Source organism: Macaca nemestrina, chromosome 1 (assembly GCF_043159975.1).
Source record: "Macaca nemestrina isolate mMacNem1 chromosome 1, mMacNem.hap1, whole genome shotgun sequence".
NCBI lineage: Eukaryota > Metazoa > Chordata > Mammalia > Primates > Cercopithecidae > Macaca > Macaca nemestrina.
This window is the reverse complement of record NC_092125.1, coordinates 118,480,467-118,496,176: the sequence shown is the minus strand read 5'-3', so window position 1 is coordinate 118,496,176 and position 15,710 is coordinate 118,480,467. Positions and strand designations below refer to the sequence as shown.

General features: G+C 39.4%; 1 protein-coding gene across 4 annotated transcripts in view; it reads right to left on the bottom strand.

The window, feature by feature from the left end:
* Positions 1 to 15,710, bottom strand: part of LOC105479150 (DENN domain containing 2C) — an 88,544-nt gene that overhangs the window by 6,233 nt on the left and 66,601 nt on the right. For all 4 annotated transcript variants that reach the window (XM_011736987.3, XM_011736988.2, XM_011736990.2 and 1 more), the window contains 7 exons: positions 12,850 to 12,919; positions 12,229 to 12,306; positions 11,541 to 11,681; positions 10,923 to 11,071; positions 10,005 to 10,182; positions 6,487 to 6,528; positions 5,443 to 5,548 (listed from right to left, as the gene is read on the bottom strand). In XM_011736987.3, the coding sequence (XP_011735289.2) occupies positions 5,443 to 5,548; positions 6,487 to 6,528; positions 10,005 to 10,182; positions 10,923 to 11,071; positions 11,541 to 11,681; positions 12,229 to 12,306; positions 12,850 to 12,919 (764 nt within the window). The remainder of the gene's footprint in view (positions 1 to 5,442; positions 5,549 to 6,486; positions 6,529 to 10,004; positions 10,183 to 10,922; positions 11,072 to 11,540; positions 11,682 to 12,228; positions 12,307 to 12,849; positions 12,920 to 15,710) is intronic.

The following is a 15,710-nucleotide window of genomic DNA, read 5'->3' as shown; positions in this document are numbered from 1 at the left end:
ATCTAAAGCCGAATTCATTATATTTCCCCACCAAATCAGTTTCCCTCTCAATAGTCCCATTTTTTTAAATAAAGATTTTTTTTTTCCTAAAATACAGACAGGGTCTTGCTATGCTGCCCAGGCGCTGGTCTCAAACTCCTGGGCTCAAGCAGTTCTCCCACCTCAGCATTCCAAAATGCTGGGATTACAGATGTGAGCCACCATGCCTCGGTGACATTGCCATTTCATACTACACTATAATTATTCCATAAAAATAGTGATTTGAGGGCTGAAGTTGCACTGTATTAAGTGCTTTTACAAACATAATAATCTATTATTATTTTTTTCTTTTACAGAGGAAACTGAGATGCCAAATGATTAAATAAATTCTCTAGGGTCATCCTATCTAGTAAGTGAAGATGCTGGACTCACAAGTCAGGTGATTTTTAATCCCTATAATACACTACATTATATTGCCTTCCAGGTTCCAGGCTCAAACTTCAGATTCAACTTACACTCCCTCTTTTTCTTCCATATCCAAATAGTCTTCCCCCCCCGACCCTTCACACTGTCTGTTGCTCTTTTCCCAGGGATCCACTCAGGATGGGAATCAGGGACCTAAGTTTAGTCAGAGTTCTACCATAAAGCAGTTGCATAATAGTGGGTGGCTCACTTTTCTCAGTTGGCCTGTCCACATCTGGGCAGCCAGCAGGGCTGACCAGGTGATTTCCAAGGTCTCTTTCTGAATTACACTTTGACTCTAATCTAGGGTTTTGCTATATTTTGTCCAACTCCCTTCCTTCTCATCTCTTTCCTTCTGCAGCTGAGAATCCGTGTCCATCACTGCATTTATCTTTCTTTTTTTTAATTAATTTTTTTTTTTTGTAGAGATGGGGTCTTGCTATGTTGCTCAGGCTGGTATTGAACTTATCCTGCCTTGACCTCCCAAAGTGCTTGAGATCACAGGTATGAGCCACCACACCCAGCCCCAACACTGCATTTATCTTCAACACTTTTGCCTCACTGTTATGTCTTATTTTCTTTCTTTTAAAAATTATGTTTTTCTATAATTTCTTTATTCTTTCCTTTTTAATGTATATACTTTACATATTCTTTGATATGTATGAGTATTTTATAAGATCAACAATGAAATGAATAAATTCTCTACCACAAACAAAGCTTACAAACAGAACATTACTAATATCTTTGAAGTTTCCTGTGTGACTCTCTCTAATGGCATTCTTCTCCTACTTTCCAATAGAGTGACCATGGAATTTTGGATTTATTATTCCCTTGCTCTGCATTATAGTTTCACTATACACATATAAAACCCCAATAGCATATTATTAGGTTTTGTATGTCTTTGAACGGTATACAAAATATTGTAGTCTTCTTCAACTTACTGTTTTATTCAATATATGTTTTTAAGAATCATTTTTAACTGGGTGCAGCTAAAATGGCTCATGCCTGTAATCCCAACACTTAGGAGACTGAGGCAGGCAGCTCACCTGAGCCCAGGAGCTTAGGACCAGGCTGGGCAACATAGATTCCATCTCTACAAAAAATTTAAGAATTAGCTGAGTGTGGTGGCACAGGCCTGTGGTCCCAGTTATTCAGGAGGCTGAGGACAGAGGATTGCTTGAGCATAGGGGGTCAAGGCTGCAGTGGGCCATGATCACACCACTTGCACTCCAGCCTGGTTGACAAAATAAAACCTTATCTCAAAAAAAATTCATTATTAAAGCTTTATTCTCCTGAAAATGGATATTCACATTGTTTTTAGTTTTTGCTATCACATATACTGGCACTATGAAAACTAATGAACTTGTTTCCCAGTGATCATGTACAAGAGATTCACTAGGGTATGTATCTATCTACAAACTACATTGTTGGGTTGCAGGATATGTCCACCTTTAATATTACTAGATAATGCCAACTTCAAAGTGGTTGAACTACTTGACACACTCTTACCAACACTTGATATTGTCAGACTTAAATTTTTTTTTTTGAGACAGGGTCTTGCTCTATTGCCCAGGCTCGAGTGCAAGTGGCACCATCACAGCTCACTGCAGCCTCAAATTCCCAGGCTCAAGTGATCCTTCCACCCTAGCCTCCTGAGTAGCTGGGACTACAGGCACACATCAACACTCCTGGCTAATGTTTTAATTATTTTTGTAGAAACAGGGTCTTGCTATGTTACACAGGCTGGTCTTGAACTCCCGGGCTCAAGTGATTCTCCCACCTTGACCTCCCAAAGTGCTAGGATTACAGGTATGAATCACAGTGCCTGGACAGATTTTTTAGTTTTTGTGAATACGGTGGGTATAAAAAATGGTATTGCACTGTGGCTTACATTTACACTTCCCTGAATGTAAATGATGTAGTGAGGTTGCATGTCTCTTCAATTACTTATATGCTTATCATGTTTCTTCTTTTTTGAATGTTTGTTCCTGTCTTTTTCTCATTTTTCTATTGGATTGTTTATCTTTTTCTTACTGATTTGCAGGTGTTTTTTAAAAAAATTAATTCTAGACACTATTCATTTGGTAGCTACATATGTTGAAGATGTCTTCACCTAGTCTGTAACTAGTTTTTAAGATCTCTTTTCCATGGTGTCCCTTGATGAAAAGAAAATTTAAAGATTAACACAGTCAAATTAACCTATCTTTTCCTTTATGGTCTCTGCTCTTTGTGCCATGTTTTTAAGAACCCCACCACTGTGTTATTGACATAAATAATTTTCTTCTATTCTTTCAAAAATATTTTCAAAAGCTTTGCTTTTAACATTTAAGTCTTTAAATTCACTGGAATTAATTTTCTGTATAGTATGAGGTGTACATCCATATTCATTTCTTTTCATATAGAAGACCAATTGTCCTATTTATTATTATTATTTTAGACGGGGTCTTACTCTCTCACCCAGGCAGGAGTGCAGTGGCACAATCTTGGCCCACTGCAACCTCCACCTCCCGGGTTCAAGTGATTCTCCTGCCTCAGCATACTGAGTAGCTGGGATTAAAGGTGTGCACCACCACACCTGGCTAATTTTTGTATTTTTAGTAGAGACGGGGTTTCACCATGTTGGCCAGGCTGGTCTCAAACTGCTGACCTCAAGTGATCTGCCCACCTCCGCCTCCCAAAGTACTGGGATTACAGGTACGAGCCACCGTGCCCAGCCCATGGATCATTAAATGATCCATCCTTTTTCCACTGATACACAACGCTGGCACTGACACAAATCAAGTTTCCTTATGCATACGCACTCTGTATTCCTTCTGTTGCTCTATTTCTGCACCAAAACCAAACTATCTTAATTACTATCTTTATAATAAATTTTGATGTCTAGTAGTGCAAGCCTTCCAACCTTGTTCTTTTTTGAGTGCCTTGGCTGTTCCTGGCCCTTTTTACATCCAATTAAATTTTATGGTTGGGCGCAATGGCTCACCCATGTAATCTCACGGCTTTGGGAGGCCAAGGTGGGTGAATTGCTTGAGCTCAGGAGTTCAAAATCAGCCTGGGCAACATCGTGAAACCCTGTCTCTACAAAAAATACAAAAAACTAGCCAGGTGTGATGGTGCACACCTGTTGGCCCAGCTACATGGTGGGCTGAGGTGGGAGGATTGCTCGTGCTCAGGAGGTCAAAGCTGCAGTGAACCATGATTGCACCACTGCACTCCAACCTGGGTAACAAAGCAAGACCCTGTCTCAAAAATAAAAATAAAAATAATAAATAATAAATTTTACAATCAATCGGCTGAATGGAATTCTAATTCTCTCTTGAACCCTCTCCCATCTCACTTTCTTCCCCTCATTCCACTGAATCTGCTGTTATCAAGGTCTTCATACTGTCAAATCCACTGGTCAAATCTTAGTCCCACCATACTTGGTCTCTTTGCAGCTGTAGGCATAACTGATTACTCTTCTTTTCATGAAGTATTCTATTTGCTCAACTTCTGCAATGTCACACTCCTGTTTGTTTTTTATTTTTCTTTTCACTTTTTGTAGAGATGAGGTCTCATTATGTTGCCCAGGCTAGTTTGGAATTCCTAGGTTGAAGCAATCTCCTGCCTTGGCCTCCCAAAGTGCTGGGATTACAGGTGTGAGCCACTGTACCTGCCCACACTCCTGGCAGTTTACACACATACTTTCCTGGTTTTTCTCCTTTACTGGCTGCTCCTCTTAGTCTCCCTTGCTGGATAGTTCTCCTCCTTCCAACCTCCAAGTGTTGGAAATCTAACCACGCCATTTACAACCAACAGAGGGCTCAATCCTTAAACCTTTGTTATTTTCTAACAATACTCACTCTATACGATCATCTCATCTGGTCCCACAGCTTTATAACAGCAATTTCTAAATGTTTGCATTTAGCCCAAATCTTTCTTCTAAAACATTTCTAGTTGGATGTCTGCTTAAGTATTAAACTTCTAATAGGTATCTCAAACTGTAACATCCAAAACTAAACTTTTTATTACTCCTCTAAATCTGCTCCTTCTAGGCCAGGTGTGGTGGCTCACAACTGTAATCCCAGTGCTTTGTGAGGCTAAGGCGGGAGGATTGCTTGAGACCAGGAGTTTAAAATCAACCTAGGCAACATGGTGAGACCCTGTCTCTACAAAAAATAAAAAGATTAGCTAGGTGTGGTGGTGCATGCCTGTAGTCCCAGTTGAGGCAGGAGACTTGCTTGAGCCCAGGAGGTTGAGGCTGTGGTGAGCTATAATTGCATCACTGCACTCCAGCCTGGGTGACACAGCAAGAAACAAAAAACAAAAAAAGAAAAAAACCCAAAACAAACAAAAAAAGCCCTGCTCCTTCCCTAATATTCCTTGTCAGTACATAGCCTTAGTTTTCTCATCTGTAAAATGAGGATTAAATAATGATACCTGCTTCATAAAGATAAAACAAAATGTATGTTAAGTGCTTAGCATAATGCCTGATACAGTGTAAGCACCCAATAAATATTATTTGCCCATTTATTTAACAAGTATTTATTGAGTACCTACTTACTGAATACTGTTTAAAGTACTGGAGATAGAGAACAAAATAAAGCCACTGTTCTCACAGAACTTACGCTGTAGCATATGAAATAGTGCTAAGAGCCTTGAAGAAAATTAAAGCAAGGGGAAGAGGATAAGGATCACTAGGGGAATGGGTACAATTTAAAATAGGACAGTCAGTAAAGGCCTCAGTGAGAAGGTGACGTGAGCATGGACCTACAGGAAGAAAGGGCAGGAGTCATGTGGATATCTGCGGGAATAGCATTCTATAAATGTAACTGAGCAAGTGCAAAGGTCCTGAAATAGAAGAGGACCTGGCATATTGAGGATAAGCAAGGAAGCTGATTATAAGATTTTCAAGGCGCAGGCAATCTAATGCTACTTTGGTATATCCTTTAACATAGTGCTGGGCATTCAGTAAATATTTACTACCTTAATCCTTAAGTCCTTGGCTCACTTGTCTCATACCTTGTGAAAAATTCTGCTCCTGAGTCAAGATTTCATTTCGTTCTTCCAAAATCTGCATCAGGGCAGCTTGAAGTTTTGGTGGTAGAATTTCATCCTCATCAGATACCTTAAGAAAAAAAATGGAGATTTTTCTTTGTAGGAGATTTGAGGGATTAAGTCTCAAATATGCCCTAGTTATTTCTCCAAAATTCCACAAGTGACTTTATATATTTTGGCTAAAGAGTCAGTCTGAAGTCTCCTTCCCTACATGAAGAATCTTTCATGTTTATGGTGTATATATTTTAACTATATTAAACAAATAAACAATATACTTTATAAAATTTTCTGGCACTTTTCCACCAGATCTCTCTCATCTACAAGTCTTCTATTATATTATGAAGATCATCCACAAATAAACTGTATTTCAAACGTGATGAGCTAATCGATTCTGAAAATGTCCTGGGAAACACTCTTCTTTTCACCCTGTGTTTCAGAGCTCACACTCCAACACACAGGTTATATCTGGAGGGCTGATCTAAGAAGGCTTTTGAACTCTTCCTTTCCACTTCAGTATTAAGAATAAATGGTCACTTCATTCTTGCTCCGACTGTACCTTGTACAAATTTCTATCATACAATTTCTAAAACTTTATGTATGTCTGTTTCTCCGCATTAGTCTGTAAGACCTAAGGGTTCAAACTGTGTCTTACTCATTTTTACATTCTAACAGAGTATCTAGAAACAATCAGTGCTTAATAAATGCTTTTAAAATGTAATTAAATTAGAGGCTTATGTGTCGACCCACCTGGAGTTGAAGGGTGGTTTTACCTCTTTTGAGAATGACACATTTATGTTTCCTCCTTCCTTTGGGATAGGCAGCTATAAACTGAAACCAAATTTTTCAGGTCGACCTTGCTTGATTGGCCATGGTGTCAACTCAAGTATGTGTAGGAACTAAAGTTTTGCCTGAGTCATATTCTCTAAGTACTTTCACATATTGTCTGTCCAATTATCTACAGTAGACATTTATCCTAAAACATTAGTAATTACCTCCTTTGGCACTCACCTCCTGTAAGAACTTGTCTGCACAGAGATCAACTATCAGCACCTATGAAATAAAGGAGCCAGGCAAGTTCAACCAGAGACATTCACAGACAAATACAGGAATGAGAATAGTTTTAAACAAAATTTACTCAAAGTTTTAGCCCATTTAAAAGTTAGCCAATCAACACAACAAAAAATAAATTGCAAATAGAAGAATGATGACATGCATACCAATAGATTAAAAGAGACTAAAAACATATCAACTAAATACAATGTGTGGGGCCAGGCACAATGGCTCACACCTGTAATCCCAGAACTTTGGAAAGTCGAGGCAGGAGGAACTCTTCAGCCCAGGAGTTGGAGACCAGCCCTGGCAACACAGTGAGACCCTGTCTATACACAAAATTTAAAAATTAGCTGGGCGTGTGGTACACACTTGTAGTCCCAGCTACTTGGGAGGCTGATCTGAGAGGATCACTTGAGTCTGGGAGGTCAAGGCTGCATTGATTGTGATTGCGCCAATGCACTCCAGCCTGGGTGACAGAATGAGACCCTGTCTCTAAATAAATAAATAAACGAATAAATAAGTACAATATGTGGACTTCGTTTTGAACCTGATTTAAATAAATTATTAAAAGTTTATGAGACAACTGGAGATTTAAACACTGGATTTTGCTGATATCAAGGAATTGTTGGATATTTTAGGTGTGATAATGGTATTGAGGTTATGTTTAAATATGCCCTTATGTTAGAGAGATTCACATTGTAATATTTAGAGATGAAATTGTGTCAGGATATCCTTCAAAATATTATGGGAAAGAGGAACGGGTAAGGGTAAAGACTGGCCATTATTTGATAAGTACTGAAGTGAGGTGACTGGTACACAAGGATTCATTTCACTCTTCTGTTTACTTTTACATATGTTTAAAGTTTCCAAAATAATTTTTTTTTTTTTTTTAGGAAGGACAAAGCAGTGGAGTAACAGGGAACAGTCTTTTCAATAAGTGGTATTGGCACAGACGGTACCATATAAAAACAAATGAAACAACCCCTACTTCACATTATACACACAAAAATCAAGTTCCAGGAGGATTCATAATCAAAAGTTAAAGGCAAAATAATGAAAGGCCCAAGAGACAATATAGAAGGATATTTTCATGAGGTTAATATAAAGTAACTTAAGCAGCTCACTAAAAACATCATGTATAAAGAAAAAGATTGATAATTTTAACCACATTAAAATTAAGAATTTCTGTGCATTAAAAAACATCATTTTTGAAAATGAAAAGGCAAGCCACAGACAAAGGGGCCAGTATCCAGAGCATAAAAAGACATCTTAACGCCAGGCGCGGTGGCTCACGCCTGTAATCCCAGCACTTTGGGAGGCCGAGGTGGGCGGATCACCTGAGGTGGAGTTCAAGAGCAGCCTGGCCAACATGCTGAAACCCTGTCTCTACTAAAAATACAAAAATTAGCCAGGCGTGGTGGCAGGCGCCTGTAATCCCAGCTACTCAGGAGGCTGAGGCAGGAGAATTGCTTGAATCCAGGAGGCAGAGGTTGCATTGAGCCAAGATCGTGCCATTGCGCTCCAGCCTGGGAGACAAGAGCGAGACTTCATCTCAAAAAGTAAAGGAAAAGGAAAAGGAAAAGGAAAAGGAAAAGGAAAAGGAGAGGAGAGGAAAGGAAAGGAGAGGAAGGAAAAAGAAAACATCTTAAACAATAAGAGAGTAGGGGCTGGGTGTGGTGGCTCACACCTGTAATCCCAGCACTTTGGGAGGCCGAAGAGGGCAGATCACTTGAGGACAGAAGTTTGAGACCAGCCTGGCCAACATGGTGAAACCCTGTCTCTACTAAAAATACAAAAAATTAGCTGTGCTTGGTGGCGTGCACCTATAGTCCCAGCTACTTGGGAGGCTGAGACACGATAATTGCTTGAACCTGGGAGGCAGAAGTTGCAGCGAGCTGAGATCACGCCACTGCACTCCAGCCTGGGCAACAGAGTGAGACTCCATCTCAAAAACAAAACAAAACAAAAACAAAACCAAAAACAAAACAAGAGAGTAAACAATGTAATGGAAAGAGACAAAGATTTTTATAAAAGATGATATTCAAGAGACCAATAAATAGGATGCTCAACCTCAACAGGAATCAAATTAAATTAAATTTGTGCAAATTAAACCACAATGTGAATAACACTATGCACCCACCAGATAGGCTAAATTATACAACTGATGACAGTAAGTAATGGTGAAGACGTGGAGCAACAGGAATTCTCATACGCTGTTGAAGGGAATTTAAATTGGCACAACTACTTTGGAAAACAATTTAACTTTATTAAAGTTGGAGATATGTTTACCCTATGACTCAGCAATTCAATTTCCAAGTATATACCCATTGAATTATGTGTGTATGCACTGGGAGTCATGTATATTTATAGCAACATTATTCATAACAACCTCAAACTGGAAACAACTCAAATGTTCAATTGTAGAATGGATAAGAAAATTGTGGTACATTCACACAATGGAATCCTATATACAATTAGAATGATCAAACTATTGTTGACCTCATCAACATAGATCAATCTTACAGATATAATATTGAGCAGAGGAAGCCAGGCAAAAATATATATACCATATGAATCTATTTAAATCAAGTTTAAAACCAGACAAAGCTGAATTACATTGCTTAGGGAGGAATGCCTAGGAGTAAAACTATAAAGAAAAACAAGTCAATGAATACCATTAAAGTCAAGATAATGATTACCTTTGGTGGGGGATGGGGATGGGGATGGAAACAGAGATTAGAAAGAGGCATGATGGGGACTTCTAGGGGGTTGGCACTGATTCCATTGTGGTAATATTTCCATTCCATTCTAATGCTGGTTATGTATCTGTACATTTTGCTTTAACCACATATCTATATTGTGTTTTATTTGAAATAAAGTTTTTTGGGTTTTTGTTTTGAGACAGTGTCTCCCTCTGACACCCAGGCTGGAGCACAGTGGCATGATCTCAGCTCACTGCAACCTCTGTCTCCTGGGTTCAGGCAATTCTGCCTCAGCCTCTCAAGTTGCTGGGATTACAGGCATGTGCCACCACACCTGGCTAATCTTTGTCTTTTTAGTAGGGATGGGGTTTTACCATGTTGGCCAGGCTGGTTTCAAACTCCTTGACTTCAAGTGATCCACCTGCCTCAGCCTCCCAAAGTGCTGGCATTACAGGCATGAGCCACCATGCCAGGCCGTGAAATAATTTTTAAAGTTAATCCAGAGTACTGTACCCTTCAGAATAACACAAGAATGAGCCCAAGGTTACTACTGTAAATAAGATACAGGTTTGGATTTATGTGTACTATCAAATTTTCCCATCTTAATACTAGAAATATTATAAACAACAATATTATAATATAATAGAAATATTATAAATAGCATAAAGTAGTAATAATAACTATATTAATTAATAACAATTCCACCACTCTTAAGATTACTTATTTTTACTTCTCAGTGCTCCAATATTAGGTTCTATTCTTCCATCTCACCTCTTCAATGGGTAGGTCCTGGAGCTGTGGTAAGGAGCAAGACAGGATTCCAATAAGGAATGGAGTAGGTGAGCAGACGATGTCAATCATAGATGCTGGCAGGACTGGGATGTAGGTATGCTGCCAGGTGAACGGATACAGTGTAGCTACCACAGCATGGCCACATTTTGACAGGGTGCTAGCCAGAGGAGAAAACAAATGGTGTCATATATAAAGCAACATAAGCAGGACATTTCAGTTATTATGTTAAAGAATTAAAAATTGATGCTGGTTAGTGATCACAGATTAAAAACTATGTGAACAGTCATTAATTTTTTAACATTTTAGTTAAAATTTAAACTTAATTTACTGAAAATGTTCAATCTCAATCCAGCTCATCTCCACAATTTCTCATGCGAAAAATTAGTGTACTTAGAAAAGTATTACCGACTTTTGACAATAGGGTAAGCAAAATGCATTTAAAAGGGAAATTTATTATAACCCAAAAAAGTCATTTGTATACCGTAATGCAAGTGGCTTTTTGATGATTTACCATTTGAAATTATCCATGCCACTATATACCACTAGCTAATTGAGAGACTGATCCTACATTTTAATAATATGCCCAAATTTTTGTTCTCACTCATAGGTGGGAATTGAACAATGAGAACACTTGGACACAGGGTGGGGAACATCACACACCAGGACCTGTTGTGGGGTGGGGGAGGGAGGGAGGGAGGGATAGCATTAGGAGAAATACCTAATGTAAATGACGAATTAATGGGTGCAGCACACCAACATGCATACATATGTAACAAACCTGCCCGTTGTGCACATGTACCCTAGAACTTAAACTATAATAATAAAAAAACCTCCAATTTTAAAATTTGGAGCAAATAAAACGCCAGTGTGAAGTAACATATTTCACTTATTTCTTACCTTAGGCTGTTGGCAACAAAGATTACCCTACGCTCCAAAAGGAGAGAGGCACAGACGCGGATGAGATGACACACACTCAGGCACTTAAAGAGACATTCAAAATCAACATGTTCCAATCGGGAATCTAGTGGTCGGCAGAGTTCAATGGACTGAAATGCAAGAATTTGAATCATGTGAGCTAATGTTGGAAAACAATCCCTAGTGCCAACGCTATGGATCCTGTTATTCTTACGTAAGTTAAATTCAAGAAGGGTCTGCTACACAGGGTCTGTGAAGCTTCCTATACTAACGCCAGGACCCAACAGCTTATTTTTGTTCTGTAAATCAAGATCCTTTATTCCTTCTGACAACAGTACATACAGTCTTCATTTATCACATTGAAATTGTCATTACAAAGGGAGTCAGTCTATGTATGGTAGAAAATCTCTAGGTCCTGGGTCTAGGAAGAACTATGTTACAGATCAGCTGGATATTTCTCCATTGCTTTATGGAAATAAAACATATCCTTTACAGTTTATAAAAAAGGGAAATCTATCCCCTTGGGCTCTGGAAACTGCCTACTAGTATAAGTCCTGCTTTTTAGTGGCTATCAAATCTTTTCAAAATGAGCTAACTTACCTCATCTCCAGCCCCAGGGAGGTAACTCTTAACTGTGATGGTGCGTCCAGGAGCTGGGAAAGGAGCTTCTATGACACTTCGCATGAATGGGTAAACAAGGGCTGGAGACATTTCTCTTCTCTTCTCTACTTCATCCAGAATCTATACATGCAAAGCGTTATTTTGTTATGGACTAAGTTAAAAAACATAAAAGAATGCTATTACAGGAACTGCCCAGCCTGGTGTACAAACTTTAAAATAACCCAAATATAATTTAAGACAGATAAGCTTCTACAATCAATAAAAGTTAAATAAGCATCATATCTCTTGGGAGGTATCATTATACCCTGAAGAAAAGTTACTAACATAAATCAACATATTTTTAAAGGAGAAGCCCCTTTTTGGCTCACTAAGGGAGGGGCAAGGAAGGTGACAGTGGCAATGATATCCTGCAATTTGGTCTAAGAAAGACACAAGACAAGATAAGCTTTGGACTATGTTCTCCCGTAAGCTGAAAGTTCTAGCAAACCAAAATGAAGATGATATAGCAACAGCAAATGGATTAGAGATGTAAGTTTAAGCCTTCAGGCATGTGGTTCCTACTTTACTAATAGGGAACCTTTCTGAAGTAGTATGTTAAAGTCTATGCCACTTAACATTGCGAGATCAAAAAGGACACCATTTTTCATACAGCTCATTCTCCACTCACCTTTGAAAAAAGATTGAAGCAGCCTAGGCGACTAACCATGCAGTATACCTCAGGGAGTCGCTTTCCTTTGCCTTCTGGCTAAAAGATAAAAACAACAACAAAAAAAATCAAGCAGCGTTAAGTTTTTATTAATATTGATTTGGACTATTAATTACCTTTTACTACTCTTTAGTACAGAGCAGTAACCAAGGCTCTCATCTTCAGTGAACACTAAAAGATGTGAAAAGTGCTAAAAATGATAGCATGATTTATTCTAGGTTTAGTGAAGCCACCTAAGCAAGAAAAAAGCCCTAATATGGTTGATGAGTAACTCAGAGCTCCTTCGAGTAGCTCATTGTACTCTATTCCAAATATATCCAGATGAGATTCAGCCCCTATGTCATCAGTTACTTTCTCTATTATAAACAAATAAAATAAATCCATACCCCTTCTTTTCTAGAACACTCCATGGTTAACCCCCACCTTGCTCTTGCTGTTTAACGCTAATACAGCTTCCTTAATACACAGGTCATTGAGCATCCCTCAAACTCATCTAGAGATAGTGCTTCTGAAGTTCCTACTCTGACTCAGTTGTTCCTTCACCAACCCTGTCCTGGTAAGTAACACAGATCTGATACTTACCAAGAGCTTCTTACAGTAACCAAACCACCGGCTTCCATCTTCACCAGTCAAGACAAAGGAGAATGTTTCACTGAAAAAAGAGCCAATAGTTAGTTTAGGATCCAAACAACCACTTACGGCATTCTCCATGGAACAAACAATTGAAAACTAGAGTCCAACAGTAGTCATTTTGTGATCTAAGAGGAGGCATAATATTACATTCATTGCAAGTCACATTCCTCCTAAGGAATGAATGCCCAGGCCTTAAGAATATCTTGCCTTGTACTGGAGTGAGAGAACAGGTATGGGATAAGCTGTTGATGCTGGTTCCTTTTGTTTTCTTATTCATCCACTCTAGGTATTAATCAGGCTTATTTTCATTTAAATTTTATTTATTTATTTATTTTTGTTTTTTGTGTTTTTTTTGAGACGGAGTTTCACTCTGTCCCCCTGGCTGGAGTGCAGTGGCGTGATCTCGGCTCACTGCAAGCTCCGCCTCCCGGGTTCCTGCCATTCTCCTGCCTCAGCCTCCCAAGTAGCTGGGACTACAGGCACCCGCCACCGCGCCCGGCTAATTTTTTGTATTTTTAGTAGAGACAGGGTTTCACTGTGGTCTCGATCTCCTGACCTTGTGATCCGCCCGCCTCGGCCTCCCAAAGTGCCGGGATTACAAGCATGAGCCACCGTGCCCGGCCTAAATTTTACTTTTATTTTTTAAGACAGTCTCACTCTGTTGCCCAGGCTGGAGTGCAGTGGTGCAAACAGAGCTCACTGTAGCCTTGACCTCCTGAGGCTCAAGTGATCCTCCCACCTCAGCCTCCCAAGTAGCTGGAACTGCATATGTGTGCCACCATGCCCTGCTAATCTTTTAATTTTGTGTAGAGATAAGGTCTCACGATCTTGCCAGGGCTGGTCTCAAACACCTGGGTTCAAATAATCCTTCTGCCTCGGCCTCTCAAAGTGCTAGGATTATAGACATGAGCCACTGCACCTGGTCTTATTTTCCTTTTGTTGAATCCCCAATTTAGTCAAACAGGTAAGCTACAAAGACTTTTGATATGTCATTTCCCAGTTACAAATTCTTCTCTTTAGTTCTGAGAGGCTGTATAGAGCAGTGATAGGCAAAGGATTATATCCTTAATATATAAAAATTATTAGGAAAATATCAACTCCTCATGAGAAACATGGGCAAAAGATATGCGTTAATAATTTACAAATGAAAACCTAAATATGCCCAAGAAAGAAACTCAGACTCGATAATCAAATAAGTCCCCCCCCTTTTTTTTTTTCTGAGACAGAGTATCACTGTCACTCAGGCTGAAGTACAGTGGCGCCATCTCCACTCACTACAACCTCCACCTCCCGGGTTCAAGCAATTCTCCCACTTCAGCCTCCCGAGTAGCTGGGACTACAGGCATGTGCCACCACACTCAGCTAATTTTTTATTTTTAGTAGAGATGGGGTTTCACCATGTTGGCCAGGCTGGTCTTGAACTCCTGACCTCAGGTGATCCTCCCGCCTCGGCCTCCCAAAATGCTAGGATTACAGGCGTGAGCCACAGCACCTGGCAAAGTCCAATTTTTTTTTTAAGAGACTGGGTCTCACTGAACAGAACTTAATTTTCTGAAGACATATTTATTATCTTCCTTCCTTCCTTCCTCCCTCCCTCCCTCCCTCCCTCCCTCCCTCCCTCCCTCCATTCCTTTTTTTTTTTTTTTTTTTGGACAGGGTCTTGCTCTGTTGCCCAGGCTGGAGTACTATGGCATAATCATAACTCATTGCAACCTTGAACTCCTGGGCTCAAGTGGTCCTCCTGCCTCAGCCTCCTGAGTAACAACTGCACACCACCGTGTCTGTCTAGCTTTTTGGTATTTTCTGTAGAGACAGGGACTTGCTATGCTGCCCAGGATGGTCTCAAACCTGGCCTCAAGTGACCCTCCCACCTTAGCCTCCCAAAGTGCTAGGATTACAGGTGTGAACCACTGCACCTGGCCTAAATCCAAACTTGAACAATATATACATATCTGTATTTGGCTAAAAATAAAGATTGGAAGGGAATATGACAAAATATTTACAGTGATTACCTTTGAGTAACCAGATTGCCAGTGATCTGCAATTTCTGCTTTTTATTTACTCTTCTGTATTTCCCAAATACTCTAGAATAAACATATATAACTCGTTGTGGGGGAAAACCAGCCACAGAGCAGCCAGGTCAATATGAAAGGCGCTGTTTATAAAGGTAGCAGTGCAACTGACAACACAAGAGCATCAACAGTGATGGCTGAGAAATGACAGTGTCAATCAGGCTAAACTGCTTATGAGAGACAGTAGCTTAGTCTGGAGGCAATGCGAAGTTGAAGTGCAGAGCTATTTAAGCAAAACCTGACGCTATTATCCAGAAGGTCATTACCATGTGATGTGGTTCAACAAATCAAGCTTTTCAAACTAAATGGCATCATCAATAATTACAGTTTTGAACAAAGCAGGCATCTATTAATATTTACAAGCAGAATTCAGAGATTATGATAGTTCATTAATTAAAAATAGCAATTTCCTCTAGATACCTGGAAGAAATTCTTTAATACTTCCTTTCTTAATATACTACACTTCCCAAACTGGAGCCTCCCTTTGTACAGGTTCCACAGGGGAACACAAAAGCTGGGCTGTGGATTCTTCTGTTAATTTGAAGGAGAAAGAAAATGAAGATGAAAGACCTCACTCTGTTTTATCTCTGTTTCTAGGTTGAGTCTCAAAATCCAAGTCTTTTTTCCTTTCTGTACACTTGGGAGCATTTTTGATTGCACGTAAAATAGAACTTTTTTTGTTGTTGTTGTTGAACTGGCAACCTTGAAGTGACTCTCAAATTTGTTTTCCTTTTGACA